Source organism: Hibiscus syriacus, unplaced genomic scaffold (genome assembly GCF_006381635.1).
Source record: "Hibiscus syriacus cultivar Baekdansim isolate YM2019G1 unplaced genomic scaffold, ASM638163v2 tig00112968_pilon, whole genome shotgun sequence".
NCBI classification, from domain to species: Eukaryota; Viridiplantae; Streptophyta; class Magnoliopsida; order Malvales; family Malvaceae; genus Hibiscus; species Hibiscus syriacus.
Genome location: NW_024063428.1, coordinates 352654 through 369904, shown reverse-complemented (window position 1 = coordinate 369904; position 17251 = coordinate 352654). Strand labels below are relative to the sequence as shown.

Sequence of the window (17251 nt, the reverse complement as noted above, 5' to 3'; positions counted from 1 at the left end):
TTGACCTTTAAAATGGTCCTCAAGCCATTAATGTTGAACTTAAACGTACAATTTTATATTAGAATCAATGTACTTTTAAAGTTTTAGAATAACGAAAAAGATTACCAATAAAAAGATAATAATTTATTTTTATTTTTGATTAATCTGAGATAAATATATGACAGTATATGTTTAAAGAAAAATCTTAATAATTTCACATTAAAAGCTCATACTCCTAAAATCTATGGTATTCGAACTCGAGTCTTAAAAAAATAACAATAATATTTTTACCTTAGAGACTACTTGATTCGTGCAAAATATAACAATTTAAAATATATGATAATTTGAAATTATTAGAGAATACTTATTAGGAAAGATGACTCTCTCAACCATTCCTCGGTCCGCCCCTACTTATATATATGTTTTAATAATCTTAGTTGGTTTATTTTGAATAAGGAGACGGCCAACTTAGCTGACATTGAATGTTCGAAAACAGATATTATGTTTGACATTTTATTACCCAAAATCGGTCATCAAGTTGTAACACAACGTTCAGCAAACCGTTCATGAATTGTGAGGCGTGAAATTTGTTTATGTGCGTTTATTTATTAAATGAACGAACATGAACAAGATTTTGTGTTCGTTGAATTAAATGAACGAACATGAACATATGTATCGTTCGTTCATTTACGTTCGTGAACGTTCGGTTATATTTGTTCGGTTATGTTCGGTTATGTTCGTTCGGTTATGTTCGTTTATGTTCATTCATTTATGTTTAACATAATCTTCTTAAATCAATTTTGGTGACCAATTTGTAAGTATCTTAAAAATATTAATTAATTTGATATTCTGATGACCAAATCTATAATTAATCCAATTTTATTTGGAGATTAAATCCAATATGTTAACCCGTGAGGCACCTTGCACCTATATTCATTTCCCCTTTTTTCCCAAACCCTAGTGTTCACTAGAGAGTGGAGACGATCGTTGAAAGCTTCAAAACAAGTTATATTATAGTGCAATCTAAAGTTTTACATGTATGTTTTTCATCTCTTACTCTGTTTTATTTGGCTTAATAGTTGATATGTAAAGTTATTGCGGGTATCTTCACATCTAAAACTCAAGAAAACATCATATTTCTTTCTAGAAATAGATGGGAAGATAAAGGTAACAATCAGAAGTATATGAGTATCAGTAAAGAGAAAAATATATAGAATTTGCCATAAAACAAAACAAATGTTTCTATGCAATTTCTGAAAAAGAGTGTAATAGCGGAAGTAATGGGTTTTCCAGGAAGAACCCATTAATAAGTAGAAAATACACTTTGACAATGAACTTTTGTTTTCATAGTTCTTGTGTGACCTTTAGTTGTGGAGTAGACTTTAGGTACGTTAAAATTTTGAATGGTGGTTTAGCAATAATATCAGTTACGATATGTACCATCGAAGAGATTTCGTATCTATATTATTGCCTTGTAGTCCAATTTGTACCATTCGAAATCTTCATGCGGTTAAATTTTCTACTCTGCCAACGGAAAGGACCATTATTAACAAACCTCACTAAAGTTTGACATTGATGTCACATAACTTTTAGCCGGCGAATTTATTAGAATAACGTAGTGGAAAATGATTGCTCATATGTAATCATGGACCACTAAGATAAATGTTATATCGTTAAATTAAAGTCGTGTGAATCATTTAATATCTTTAAAAGATCGATCGAAATATTTGATATCTTCAAACATTTCATCATTGCTAATCAGCTCTTACGCTATTTATCACTGTAGATTTTGTTCATTTGCATTGTCGACTATTTTTCATGAAAGAACAATGGAAGGTAGGGTCTCCAACGTTTATGTTCGTTTATGTTCGTGTTCGTTTATGTTCGTTTATTTATTAAATGAATGAACATGAACAAGTTATATTCTTTAATAAACGAACATGAACAAAAAAAAATTGTTCGTTTATGTTCGTGTTCGTTTATATTCGTTTATTTATTAAATGAACGAACATAAACATACCTCCGTTCATGTGCATTCGGTTCGTTTACAGGCCTAATAATATTTGTACATGTGCCCCTGGTCTTTACTAATTATCTAGATGGCTTTATTATAATATTATACTTGAGTTGCATACCAAGTTCAAGTTACAAAGGAATCTATTAATTATACTTCAACATTATTGCGATTTAAATATATACTTTTTATTTAATACAAGTATAATTTTTAACTATTCATTATATATAAATATTTTCATCTAATATCTTTAATGACAATTTTTGTCTTACCATTACTTTTGAATCCAAATATATTTTTTGATATTAATTTTAATTAATCAGATTATAATTTTATTCTTTTCCTTACTCTCGAATTTAAAATCTAATCATTGAAAGAAAATTTAATATTATAATCTCAGAATTTTAAAAAAGAATAATATGAATATTTTGTTTAAAAAGATATTAAATTAAAAATATTTTTATATAAATTTTATGAAATTTTCTCAGAAAAAGATAGGGACCAATCATCTCCACCCATGGTTTTAATTTTACAATGTCATTTGTCAAAATAATTAACACCATCTAAGAAAGATAAGCTGGAAAAGATGTATGTAAAAAAAAGGTCCACATAAATAATTCAACTGAAAACACTATAACCTTTTCGAATTAACATTATGAAAATAAAATATAAAATTATATCAAATTAGAATATAAATATTAAAATTATAAGAATCTTTGGAATGATCCAAATGATTAAAAAGAATTTTATTCTTCCTTGATGACGCGTAGTATGAGATGATTATAAAGTAATATCTATTTGAAATATTCTTAATAATTTGACGATGAACGGTTAAGCACTCCGATAAGAGATATACTCGAACCCAATATCTGTAGGGATAACAACAATTCCTTTAAACGATATGCTCAAACCCAAAGTCTATAGGAATAATAACTACTTCTTAATTATTGAGTTGATTTGGTTCGTATACCCAAGTTTAGATATTAGTTTTTTGAATATATATATAATAATAAGAAAATAAAGACATTTTCAAAGGTGATTGGGCGAAAGAGTCCATACTTTTGACTTGACCTCAACTACCAACATTCAGTTGACTTCAAATTAACATTTTTCTTATATAAGGTTCGTTTGTGTTCAAAGCCTTCTCAGTACACAGGGAAATTAAAGTGATAGAAATCATAAAAGAAACAGAAATAAAAGATGAACATGATCCAAGGCACTAGTGTTAACAACGAAGAAGATGTTCAACTTCCAGGTTTCCGATTCCACCCAACAGATGAAGAGCTTGTAGGGTTTTATCTCCGTCGAAAAATCGACAACAAATCCCTCCACATCGATCACCTCATCAAACATATCGACATCTACAAATACGATCCTTGGGATCTTCCAAGTACGTTTTGTTCTATCTACTTTCGTCCTTCGTATTTATATGAATTTCTTTACGTTAATAGTTTGTTTCATATGCAGAGGCCAACACGGCGGGCGACGAAAACGAATCTTATTTCTACTGTAGACGAGGAAGAAAGTATCGAAACAGTGTAAGACCGAACCGAGTGACGGGTTCGGGATTCTGGAAAGCAACCGGCATCGACAAGCCGGTTTATTCCGTTCGAGGTGAAGCCAACTGCATCGGGCTAAAGAAAACATTGGTGTACTACCGAGGGAGTGCAGGCAAGGGCACTAAAACCGAGTGGATGATGCATGAGTTTCGCCTTCCCAATCCCAAATCCAATCCACAAGATGCTGTAAGTAAAGCCTTCTATCAATACATCAAAAAGTAGTGTTGAAGGGTTCCAATTCCATTCATTTGAAAGGATTCCGATCGCAGGAAGTATGGACGATATGTCGGATTTTCAAGCGGTACGTTGATAACAGGAAGAGCACGCCGAATTGGGGACGAGTGGCTGCTAAACGTTCTTCAAATGGCAATGGCATACACAGCTCGCAAAGTTGCAGCGTGGAATCAAGCAGTCGTGAAAATTACATAACTTTCAGCTCTCAAAACCATGATGACGACAAAGCAGCAGCAGCAGCAGCTTTGAGAAGAGAATGGCATGGGGAGCAACAATCTATGGCATCGTCACCATCTTCGTGCTTCTCCAACTGTCCGGAAAATGATTTCTTCACAAATGCCAACTGGGAAGACCTCAAATCAGTTGTGGAATTGGCTCTTGATCCCTTTCTTATGTAAATAATACTTCACTTCTTCCTCTTGGATTTCATTTCTAATACAACTTCTGTTTATGCACTAATAAAACTAATATTAATATTCACAATTTCAATCCTCTTGCTTTGTTTTTAGTTTATTAGTTTGTTTAGAAAGAGTATGGGTTTTTTTTATCTTCCAAACTTCAAAATTAAAAAGAGTAGAGATTGTTCAAGATTAACCCCTTCTAAAGATGAGTCGAACTTCCACATTAATATTCAAACCAATTACACGGACGAAGTGACATCGGTGATAAAAGAGTTCTTATTATAGGACATTTTTTTAATGTTTAGGGATCAATTTATAATAAAATTATAATTCAAAAATTGATATAGAATATATTAAAATTTAAAGATTATTTTAGAATGATGGTCCTAATTTATATATCTAATCTAATTATCTCAAAATTAAATCTTAGCTTGCTTCTTGTAAATAATATCTGAGATTTCAGGTCAAATGGAATGTTTTTTCCCTGAGCTAAAAAATTTATTAATCAAATTAACCAAACTAAGAACAAACTAACAAATTCAAAGCACGGAATATTTTTTTTAATATAAGAGAGGAGTAAGCTAAGAATAAATAAACAACAGTCCTACTATATAAAATAAAATAAAATAAAATAAAACTATCTCTCTAAGACTATGAATTGTTATAAAAATGAGATCAATTGAAAATTTAAAAAATTCGTTTACTTAATTATAATATCAATGGCTTAATTATAAAATAAGTGACCACTAAACTATAACATTTTTCACGAATAGGTGCCCAAACTATTTTTTGAATGATATCGGTGTCTAACGTTACAAACGTTATCACTTTAGCTGTACGGATGTAACTGCCATTAATTTTCTCCGTTAAGTGACACATGCCACATTCTAGTAATTTTAATTTTTTTGAAATTAAAACTATTATTATTTATATATATAAACCATATTTCTCTTAAATTACAAAAAAAAAAAACCCAAATTCATAAAAAAAATCTTAATCCCTAACCCTAACTCATCCTCGCTACTCTTTTCGACCATGACCACTGCCACTGAAGTAATTCCTACCACCCTCCTAGTCATACATCGCCTTAGTTGACATTGATTAGCTGTCGGAATCGCGTGGGATCACGATTTTCATCTTAGGATTCACAAGGTATAAAACGACGATCGGTCACGATTTCATAGGGGTATTGATTGCCAGGGGGAGGTGAGGTCTAGTGGAGCTTTGTCAATGGCAAAGGTCGGCGGTCGGCATGGGTTTAGGGGTTGAAATGAAGGTTTTCAAAGTTTTGGGGCTATTTCAAAATTTTTGTGTTTAATATATAATTTAAATTTTTTAATTTTAAATAAATTTTTTAAAATTATTAGAGCGTGACATATGTCAATTAACAAAGCGTTTACGGCCTGAACACCTAAAGTGGTAACGTTTGTAATGTTAGACACTATGATCATTCCAAAAATAGTTTAGGCACATATTCGTGAAAAGCGCTATAGTTTGGGCACTTATTTTATAGTTAGTCCATTATCAATCGCCATATTAGTTCCACGACAAGTGAATTTAACCTTAATATAAGGTAAGTACAAGGCAATATATGTTTATAGATAATTCTCTATCATTTAACATTGAAGACTCACACCACTCACATTCCTAGTGCTCAAACTCGGGACCTCAAGAAATAACAATAATTTCATTACAATCGAGATCGCTTGGATCGTGCTAACCTTTGTTGTTTATTTTTTCAATTATGTTACTAAACCTAATTATCAATTATTGAAATATTTATCATATTATAAATTATAAAATCATTTAACATTAATAAATCATGTTCTATGTAAGCTAATTATTATATTATATTATATTATATATATGGAACACTTTTCTTGTAGGGGGATAACCAGAGTAAACACGAAGATTAGATTGTGTGTCTGCTGCTTCTAAAGCCATAGATTAAGGTCAAGCAGCTATCTTTGACTAATTCTTTTCGTCCAAAAATCAACCAAACAAATACTTATTGTAAAAATATCGTATTATTGATTATTCCTGGTTTTGTTGACCAAATATCCTACATTTTCAGTCAAAATTAACATTTGACCACATTGGGTCCATGGGAATCTTGATAGCATATATAAATTCTTTAGTTTATTTTGAATGTTCATAGCTAGTTTGATTAAACCAAAGATTCAAAGTGGAATAAATAAAGATTGATTATTTGATCCATCAACAATGGTTATTTTTAATTCTATAAATAATGTTTAGAAATTATTATGTGGACTTAACTGATACTCAAAAAATTAAAAATTATAAAAATATGACATATAATAGTTTTCTTTAGTTTCACTTGTAGATTTTTTAATCCAACTTATAAATTTAATTTATCAAATAATAATTCTCATCCAATCAAATTATTTATATTACATTAAAAACAATTCTCTTCCAATCAAATTTATATTATTTTAATAAAAAATAAAGTGTTTTATAAATTGTTGATTGGATGAGAATTATTAAGAAAATAGGATAGTCAATTTGATACGAGGGATTTCAAAGAATGATTACGAAAAGATTGTTGCTCGAAGAAGACCGGACCCGAAGGTATGGTATGGGGAACAACAGCACAAACCGTAGAGTACAGTTTCAAAATAGCCAGAGACTTCAAAGCAGCTCTGGATAACAATTACAGCAAAATCACGAAAGAACCGATCTGGGTTATGTGGAGAAAACCAAGAGGAGGCTGCTGGATCTTGAACTCGGACTAGACCTGTAAGCAGGCCCGTCCCTGAGCATATGGCACTTGTTCAGGGTCTCCTCTTGTCTTGGACTTAAAATTGTAATTTCACATATAATTAAGAAATGATAATTATTTATTTAATCACCGATTTATTATTTTAAATTTGTTTTGATCATCAAATTGTTATTTTTCTCAAAATCACACTTAACTTTATATTTTGTTTCTTATTTTATTATCCAACATTAGAAAATTAACGACGATGTTGATGTGACATTTTTAAATTATTTTTTTGCTTTCCATTAATTATTATTTTATTATTTTTTTTGACAAGATGGAGAAGGCTAAAGTCTAACATGTACCCATTTAAAAGAGAATCATGCTTGTTTTGTTTGAGTAATTTGATGTCTAATAAAATTTCTTATTATTTTCTATTTAAAGTTTAAGTTTTTTATTAGATAATTTATTAAATATAATAAAAAACAGTTTACAAGCAAATTTATTTAGTTTTGCTTGTTGTAATAATTCAATTTTTTTTCTATACATGTTATTGGGGGCATAATTTTTATATTCGCCCTATGCTACTAAAATCTTAGAAACGTGACTGCCTGTAAGATGAGAATCGACTAGACAACAACGGGAGGTCTCATTAGAGATGAAAATGGAAATTGGGTACAAGGATTTATGGCTAAAATCAGACAAACTAACAGCGTTGTTGCTGAAATTTGGGGAATCAGAGGTCTTCGGATGGGTAAGGCACTGGGGGCGAGAAGACTCATAGTTGAAGCTGATACCGAATGGACTATAGAAACCCTTAAAAGAAGACACAATGTTGTTGTTCAAATGGATCTTTTCTTCAATAAATGCACTGAAATTGATAAAGAAGGCTGGATTGTCGAGTATACACATGCCTGTAGAGAGGGTACTCTTGCATCGACCGTTTTGCTAATCTTGCTTTCGAGGAGGGAACCCATATACTGAATGAACCACCGAAGGAATTGTGGCCGCTGCCGAGGATGGATGTGAAAGGAGAAAGATGTTTAAGATGGTAGACGACCATACGTAGTCGTTTTTATACTTCTGTACCAAAAAAAAACATACTGATACCAAAATTTTCTTTAGATATATTAAAATTTGCAAATAATTCTAAAATATTGTACTTCCTAATATTATTATGTGTTCCAAGATAATGACACTAATATCAATAGTGATGAAAACAAAATGCTTAAGTGAAAGAATCAAATTTTAAGAGAGATTGAAAAAAAATCAAAAGATTAAAGTGTTAGGTCAGTATTGTAACGGTCAACGACGGAAATCATTAGTTAAAGGGCATTTTTATATTAAATTGAGGTAACTATAATGTAACATATGTTCGAAAATAACTTTCAATCATTTGATATTGAACGCTCACAACACTGGCCTTTCTAGTGCTTTAACCCGAAACATCAACGAATAACAACAATTCTTTTACCGTCGGGGTCAATTAATTCATGTGATTCTATAAATAAAGTTAAAAATTATTATGTGGACTTAACTGATACTCAAAATTAAAAATCATAAAAATATGGCATATAATAGTTTTCTTTAGTTTCACTTGTAGATTTTTAAATCCAACTTATAAATTTAATGTATCAAATAATAATTCTAAAAAATTAACATCTCACGATTTATTTAGAAAATTGAACATCGTTATAACGAGAGAGTAAGAAGTGGTTATCATCTATATTCATTCTTAAATTTTAAAATATTTTAATTATATCCTTAAATTATCCATCGATGCCAATTAGGTCATTCATTATTAAATCATTTGTCTAATTATTAAACATCACATCATACTCATGTGCATTATATTATCGTCTGACTTGACATGATTATGATTGATTTTAATTAAACTAAATTAACACACTGGTTAATATTGGAGTCACATTCAAAATCTGAACCACATAAAAATAATAATGCAAATAACTTTCTGGATTGCGTTGCAACTTTCATATGATGCATAATGATTGTGGGAGACAAGATTTTATAAATAAGAAGAAAAAAATTATAAAAATGAAATAATGAAGAAAGTTCTTTGCTTTGTTTTTTTTTCTTTTTATTTGATTCACTTTTTTGTTTTAATCTAATATTAATCATTTTTAATTTGGTTTAAACTAAAATAAACTATAATCACTTGTAGAATTTATGTATTATTATTATTTTAGCCTTTTTTTTGTAAGATTAAGTGGTCAAATGGTTAATTCGGTCACCGATCGAATCAAATTTCTATTAAATCGAATTAACCAAACTTTTTTTAACCGTTAATCGAACCGAACTTTTTTTTGAAAATATTAGCCGAACTAAAAAAAGTTTGGTTATTTCAGTCGGTTAACCGAGTTAACCAAAATAATTTCATTAATTAGATTAATTTTAATATAATAGAATTATTATTTTTATTTGGGTTAAAATTTATTTAGGTATTGATAATTTAATGAGTCTTGTATGATTAAGAAATAGCCAAGTCTTAATTCTTAATGAGTTTGAGCTTACAATATGTATTTAATATATATAATATATTTAATATTTAATAATTTCGATTAATGAACAGATTTTGAACCGAATTAACCGTTAACCGAATATTAGAAAAAATATTAACCGTTCCCCAACTAAACTAATTCAGTGACTGACCGAATTAACCGAACTAATTCGATTTAATCGGTTAATTTAGTTAAAACCGAAAAATTAACACCCCTATGTAAGGCAACTATTGTTACTATAAATAAAAATCATAGGTTTAAAACTCAATCCAACAACGCTATTTATTACTTGAAAATAATAAACCAAAGCCAATCAAACCAATATTATTTGAGTTTAGTCAATCACAGTGTCTCATCTCCTACTCCAAGCTTGCTACTGTTTCTTTTACTCCGGTTTCAGTCTCAGGGAGGCACTGCAAAATCACAATTGTTAAACCTCAAATCCGCAAAATCATTCAACTCTTCGATGGAACCTGACATTTAAAGAAAATGTTTTTGTCTATTTGTCGACACCCGTTTTTGCCCGGACCTTTTTTTCATTATTGACGTTATTTTATTTTTGTAAGCCGTTACAACAAACCCAAAACCAGGACCAATTACAACTCATGGCCCAACAGCCCAAAACCGGGCCCAAAGTTTACAACAAAACCCGGTTACAAATCGACCCATTTCAACCGACCTGACCCGGACCCGGTTGCTGCTGCCTACCATCACTGTGTAGTCCCATCACCCACGTGAAGCCACTGTGCTGCCAACCCAAAATCTAGTTGGATTTCACATTGCTGCCATACCCCATGCCCTGCCATCCTGTGACCACTGAAACGCCAGGACCACTGCAACATGCCAACAATGAGCAAACATTTTAATTATTTTTTTTCTGTATCATCTAAGGGGATAAAGAGGAATCCCAAAAGTGGAGAAAAGAAGGGTTCAAAAGAAAAAAATGTAATGGGAGCTCTCGGGTTTTTCAGTGACAACGAGGAGGGGGTTTCGGTTTTAGTTAGAGGTAAGAGGGTTTTGATTTAGCAAGAAGGGGGTTCATTCGAACCAAACAATGTAAAGGGGAGGGAGGATTCACCCGAATGAGCAATGTAAAGTTCTTCCCCAAAATTCTTCGAATGAAAATTGGAGATACTCATTTTCGTCCGGAGCTTATTTAGTATAGTATAGTTTTTGAAAATATTTTTGAAAAAATATAATATATAGTTTTTAGAAAACAGTTTGAAAAGCATATAATATATACTTTTAAAAAAATCGATTTTTGAAAATATATATTATATAGTTTTGAAAATGATTTTTAAATATATATATATATATATATATATATATATATATATTATAATATTATAGTTTTAAAAAATCGGTTTTTGAAAATTTGAAAACGATTTTTGAAAATAAATATATTATATAGTTTTGAAAACGATTTTTGAAAATAAATATATTATATAGTTTTGAAAACGATTTTTGAAAATATATATATTATATAGTTTTGAAAACATTTTGAAAACATATATATAATATATAGTTTTTTTTGAAAATATTTTTGAAATATATATAATATATAGTTTTTAAAATGTTTTTGAAAGTATATATAATATATAGTTTTAAAAATATTTTTTTTAAAAATATATATAATATATGATTTTGAAAACATTTTTTAAATATATATAATATTTTCATTTACATTTTATTTATTGTCATAATCGTTTTTGGCGGAACAATCGTTTAATTGTTTAAAAACAGTTATGACTTTAATTTTGGAAAAATAAGTGATTTTAGATCAATTTGGATTAAGTTGAAAAGAGTAGCCATCGACCTTTGGGTTAGGTAGGTCGAATACCTAAAAACGTCTTTTAAAAATAATTTTAAGAAAAATCATTTTTTAAGATTAAAGTTGGTCTCCGTTTACCAAATATTCTATTAAAACGGGTTCGGGAGTCGGTTACGTGTGGGGAAGGATTAACACTCCCACAACGCCCAAAATTGGTACTGTTTCGCTTACACGTTGTCGTAATGGTAGAAATTATGAATTCACATAGATAATTAAAGTATGATCCCTTTATTAAATTTGATTTAATTTGCTTCAAATTAATAACTTAAAGTAGAAAATTCAAAATATCGAAATGAAAACAAATAAATATTACAAACCAAAATACACATGAGCAAAAATAAGTATTTAAGCTTATAAAGACCAGAATGTAGAAAAAAACTTAAAGGATCAAAATAAAAATAGAAACTTAAATGACTAAAATAAAATAACAAACATTTAAAAGACTAAATCATAAATATACCAAATAACATAATAATAGACATTTAATAATATGAAACTAAATTATATATTTTAATAACATTGAAATGAACTAAACAAACAAAACATTTATTTTCCAAACAATAATTAAAGGTTTAAAACAAAAGTTAAACAAGTTTAAAAATCGAAACATTAATAATTATTAAATTACAGACATAGGTCTAAATAAAAAAAACATAGAACATGTATTAGACAAAAATATATTAAGACACATACCAGGACTAAAAAATATTAAATAAGAACTGACAAACATAATAATAATTTACCCAAAAACTAAATGAAAAACGTATGGGACCAAAACATAAACACAAAATATACAATATTAAAATAAAAATCAAGCAAAATTACATTCCAAATATTAAACAAAATGGAATTAAAAATAATATAACCCTTGACTAAAATGGGAAACCTATGAAATGCAAGGGTAGAATTACAACTTCAAAATATTTTATTTTAGTGACCAAGTTAAAATGCGGGTATTATATGGGAATAAAATTAAAAGGTTCCAGAAACGTGAAACCTGGGGACTATAATACATTAAATTAAAAATAAGCATGACTACCTAGGAAATAAACCCATGCGAACAAAAATGGACCACCCTGGACCTCAATTAAACGACAACATTTTAACCAAACTATCTAAAGCCTTTAAAATTTAACCTAAAAGCATATCCTAATTTATGCTAAACTTAATCCCTTTCCCCCTATGACGTTTTGAATCTCTTCTCTCCTTCATCCTCTACTCATCACACCCGCATGGCCGAAATTCTTCTCAGCACCAGACCCGAGCAACTTACTGCTCGCTAACGCTCGGCCACTCACCATGTAATAGCTACAACGTGAAGTAAAAAAGGAACCGAGCAAGGTAACATTACTAACTCATCTTCTCTGTATTTTCATTTTTAGAAACACGAATACTCAAAGAATACTGGAAATTGAAAACAAGATAGAAAATACCCAAAAAAAAATTCTTTGCTTTCTATTGCTTACTCATTTTATAAATACAATGGCGAGACTCCTGGTTTTATTACTTGTCTCCAAAGAACTCCAGTCCCCAAAGTCCCCCTTTGATTCAAACCAAAAGAAAAAAGAAAACCCCCCTGTTACAACGAAAACCCACTGGGGGTGAATTTTTAGTTGATTTACCGTTTTTCCCCTTCAAAATGCTTCCTTTTTTGTTTAATTTTTCTTTGTTCGAATCTTCTCCCCCAATTTGTGTTCGAGACCCCCTGATTTATAGTTTCTTCTATCTGAGTTTAGTGGTGAGTTAGGTCTCTTTATTTTAATGTGTAATGGATTAGGTAGATTTGGGTTAATTTTTATGATTTTTGATGATTCGGTTGAAGTTGGCGTAATCAATGACGCAGGTGGCTTCGGTGATCGGCGGTGAAGGCTCAGCCGGAGCATGCATGTGGCGGTGGCTCATGCACCAGTTGGAATTTGGATGGTCACTGGCAGCAACAGCTGCTTCATTTGTTGGAGATGGTGACAATTTTAGTTTAGGGTTAAAAACCCTAACTTCAAACGGATTACCATATTGGGCCAGTTCGGGTTTGGGTCAGATCCGGGTCTTGGTCTGCTGGATCTTGTATTGGGCTTGGTTGGGTGTTGTAATTGGGTCTTGGGAGAGACTTGTAATTTGGACCTGCAAAATATGTAAACACACTTAATAATAATAATAATTATTATTATTATTATTATTATAATTATAATTATAATTATAATATAATATAATATATTAATTTTTAATATTTTTCAACCCGGACAAAAACGGGTGTCTATATTTATTTCTTTTTCTTTAATTCTTTTATTTATTTATTTTGTTATTTTTTTCTTTTTTAGGGTCCATTAAGTCCAAACAGTCCAATGAAGCCCGATTTGAAGGTGAATGGGCCTGAATCAGCCCAGTAGATTAGGGTTTGTGAACCTTGAAGAAATGTGACAGTAACACCGTCGGCTAGAACAGAAATCGACCGAAACGTCTAGCTGAAGAACCTAGGACTGCAACATCCCGGGGTTTTCAGTCAACTCACAACTACACAAACCATAAACGGCCCAGAAAATCGCACAACCGTGGTAACAACCCACGTGAATCCCATAAATAGCCTCCGACGATGGGGTATAAATACCCCCACCGAAGTTGTTGATAACACGAAACATACTAGAGAAAAACCTACACAAACAAACTCACAACAACAACACAACATTCCATAACCATAGCAAACAAACAAGGAGGAAACCAAACCAAAAATCCAAGCATCAACAAATCATAGAAAAAACCATTCGAAACCCACAAAAATACAAAGCAGAAAAATCATATAAAACATAGCATCGTTTTGTTCGCCGTAACCAAGAGGAACCAAGCACTTTCGGAAAAGGGAAGAGTCTCGCCGGAAAGGTAAAAAAACCGAACGTTTCTTTGTAGATCTACGCTGATTTGGTGCTTTGTTGAATAATCGGGCTATAGAATAGTGTTTAGGAGGTTGGGATGAGTATTTTAGGGAAGTTTGGTTTTTTTCGGCTGCTGCGAGCGGCGGATCGGACGGCGGGTGGTCGTTGGAGGTTGGCTGGCCACTTGGTCGGATGGGGAGAGTTGAGAGGTTTTTTTGGAGGTTTGAGAGTTTTTTTTTAAGAAATGGGTAAAATGATATTTTTTTTGTTTTAGGGGTATTTATAACCGAGGGACCACTGTGTAATTAGCCAATACTTAAATTATTTTTGCAGTCCCTATAGTTTTGATGCATAATTCATTTTGGTCACCGGTTGAGAATTTACCCTGGAATTTTGAATTGTTCCGATTTAATCCATGTTCATATTTTTATATTTATGCAATTAAGCCTTCTAACTTCTTATTTTTCTTCTTGTAGCCTATAATTAATGTCGATTTAGCCTTTGATGTTTAGTTCATTTCAATTTAATCCTTTAATTCAATTTTTTTAATTTGTTTATTTCACTCTTTATTTTATTTCGTTTTCATTATTATTTTATTAGCTCTTTTAATAAATTTTTATTTTTGACATCCTTTTTGTTTGTTTTATTTAATTTTATTTTATCTTTTAACATTAATTTAATTTTTAGGATATTTTCAATTGATCAAAGGTAATTAGTTTGAATTGAATTTTTAAATTTTAATTTTAATTTTAATTTCCGCAATTAAGACAGCCGACAAATTAAAATGGCAAAGGGCAGTACAAGGGTGCTAATATTTCATTGACTATAACCGACTCCTGAATCCGACACATTTTTGGTAAAACGCAGATCAGGTAAGATGGTGTCTGATCAACCAAATGTTTTTTTTAAAATAAATGATCGGTGGAGGCTCAAACATTTTTTTAAGTCGAAGCCCAATTCTGGGCCCACCCGAAAGACGGTTGCGACAACTTGGCGACTCTGCTAGGGATAAGTAAGTGAGTCAGGCCAGAATTAATTTTCAGTTGTCTTTTTAAGCGAAAATAACAAGTTTAAATTTTAATTTATTTATTCGATTATTATTGTTTATCTTTGATTATTTTTCAAATAAATAGTTATACTGACGTTTTTTCAATGATTTCAGATTTTTTAATTTTTCATCTCTGGCTCTATACCTGAGCTCCAAACCCTTTTTAAGTGGAGGTGAAAGCGACGCCTACGTGGGAATTTATTCTCCGTATAGGCCTAGCAAGTAACCTTCGATATTCATATACCTTGTGTCTTCATGTGAATTTATTCTCCGTATAGACATAAGTAGGGGTGTTCAAAATTCGGTTTTAACTGAATTAACCGACCGAACCGAATTAATTCGGTCGGGAAACGGTTAAGGATTTTTTTGGAATCCGGTTAACAGTTAATTCGGTTCGAAATCGGTTAATTAACCGAATTAACCGAATTAACCTTTAAATATAATTATATTAAGAGGCCCAATCCATTTAAAATCCATTTAAAACCCAAATCAATATTAATTAATTAAAATAATATCAAAACTAAATGTAAAATGTTTGAATCAAATTAATTAGATATAATTTATAATTAGATATTATTTAAATTAATTGTAAATTGTTTTTTTAATTAAAAAATATTAAATTCTAAAATTCTAAAAAATTTCGGTTAATTCGAAAATTAACCGAATTAACCAAAATTTATTCGGTTCGGTTAATAATTTCGAAAAAAGTTCGGTTCGGTTAATGGTTAAAGAAAAAAAAAGTTCGGTTAATTCGAAAATGGTAGTTCGGTCGGTTCGGCCATCGAATTAACCGAATGAACACCCCTAGACATAAGGGAATGTATCTTCTCGAGTTTAACTTGGCCCATATAAGCTTGTATTGGGCTTAGGACTGAGGGTATGTCAAGCCCAAGGGGGCACCAACAAGGAGAACTCGGGTACCTTTTTTTATAACCTAAACCGAGAGACTACAGGGAATTAGAGCCCACCCCGAGACCCATTTCAAAACCTAGAATGTCTTGAATTATTTCCTGTTTTACTTTCTGTTCAAATCTTGTGAACTAGAAAGATATGTGGTTAGGACTTGTTCAAAATGAACATGCGGGATAGAGATCATGTATGGGTTGGAATAATAAGCATGTGGGGTAGATATCATGTGTGGTAGGACTTGTTATTTTCATTATTATTTTGTTTATTATCTTTATCTCACTAACTTTTTTTTCCTTTCATTTTTGTTTTCTTTTACTTTATTTTTTATTATTGAAATCATTCAAAAAATGTGTTGATCCACAAAAAATGTGTTCGTTAAACATAAATAATTTGCATTAATGGACAAAGGGGTTATAATACAAGAGGTGAAAAACGCAGAGGTCTGGCAATAGTCAGAAAAGACTCAGAAGGAAAAGGGAGACAGTCTGCAAGGCAACTATATGTCACATTCAATCAAGAAGACGTGGTGCCCAAAATCGAAGAGTATACTACTTTGCTGCATTGTGAATGACTCAGAATGGACCGGGTTTACACCAAGAAAATGAACTTCATATAGTCTATTTGATAGAGGATTGCAATGGCATTTTCGTTAGGAACAAGCTCAACAAAGGATGAAAGCCAGAGATGCAGTCATTCGAGACTTTTCAGAACAAGTTCAAAAAGTAGCTCGTCACTTGAACGGTTCAACTAGAGAAGCCGGAATGGTTCGACAAGGTAATCAACTGGTGACAGATGAAGACAGAAGACTAGTTAACTTGTTAGAAACTGTTTAGGGTCTAAAAGACTTAGTCAGAATATACCTTTAGGGGGGTTTGTCTCTTAAGAAATAACACTTTTGTCCCAATAAAGATTATTTATAATAACAGAAGTGTTTTTGGATCAATGCCTTGAACATTTCATGCATCATGCATTTAGACATATTTTGCATTTTGTTATTTTTATTTCTTTACATTCGCATTAACTAACAGAAAAATATCTCATCAAAAAAAGGAACAAATATTGGACATATCGCCTCAAGAATTGGACACACCTCATCCACATAACACTCATTCAAAAAATAAGAAGAAGAAAGCAAAGATAGCCCAGCTCGAATAGAACATGTTGAGGCTAC

The 17251-nt window shown here is 30.9% G+C and overlaps 1 protein-coding gene across 1 annotated transcript; it reads left to right on the top strand.

Annotated features, from left to right (window-relative positions):
* Window positions 1-3154: 3154 nt before the first annotated feature.
* Window positions 3155-4258, top strand: LOC120184893 (transcription factor JUNGBRUNNEN 1-like). Its single transcript, XM_039189254.1, has 3 exons — window positions 3155-3383; window positions 3461-3738; window positions 3822-4258. Exons 1-3 carry the CDS (start codon window positions 3194-3196, stop codon window positions 4182-4184), a joined length of 831 nt encoding a protein of 276 aa, XP_039045185.1. The 5' UTR covers window positions 3155-3193; the 3' UTR covers window positions 4185-4258.
* Window positions 4259-17251: the final 12993 nt, after the last annotated feature.

Coding starts and splice junctions, on each gene's coding strand:
- LOC120184893 (XM_039189254.1), top strand. CDS start 3,194: ATGAACATGATCCAAGGCACTAGTGTTAACAACGAAGAAGATGTTCAA. Junction 3,384..3,460: donor CGATCCTTGGGATCTTCCAA/GTACGTTTTGTT, acceptor TTTCATATGCAG/AGGCCAACACGGCGGGCGAC. Junction 3,739..3,821: donor AATCCAATCCACAAGATGCT/GTAAGTAAAGCC, acceptor TTCCGATCGCAG/GAAGTATGGACGATATGTCG.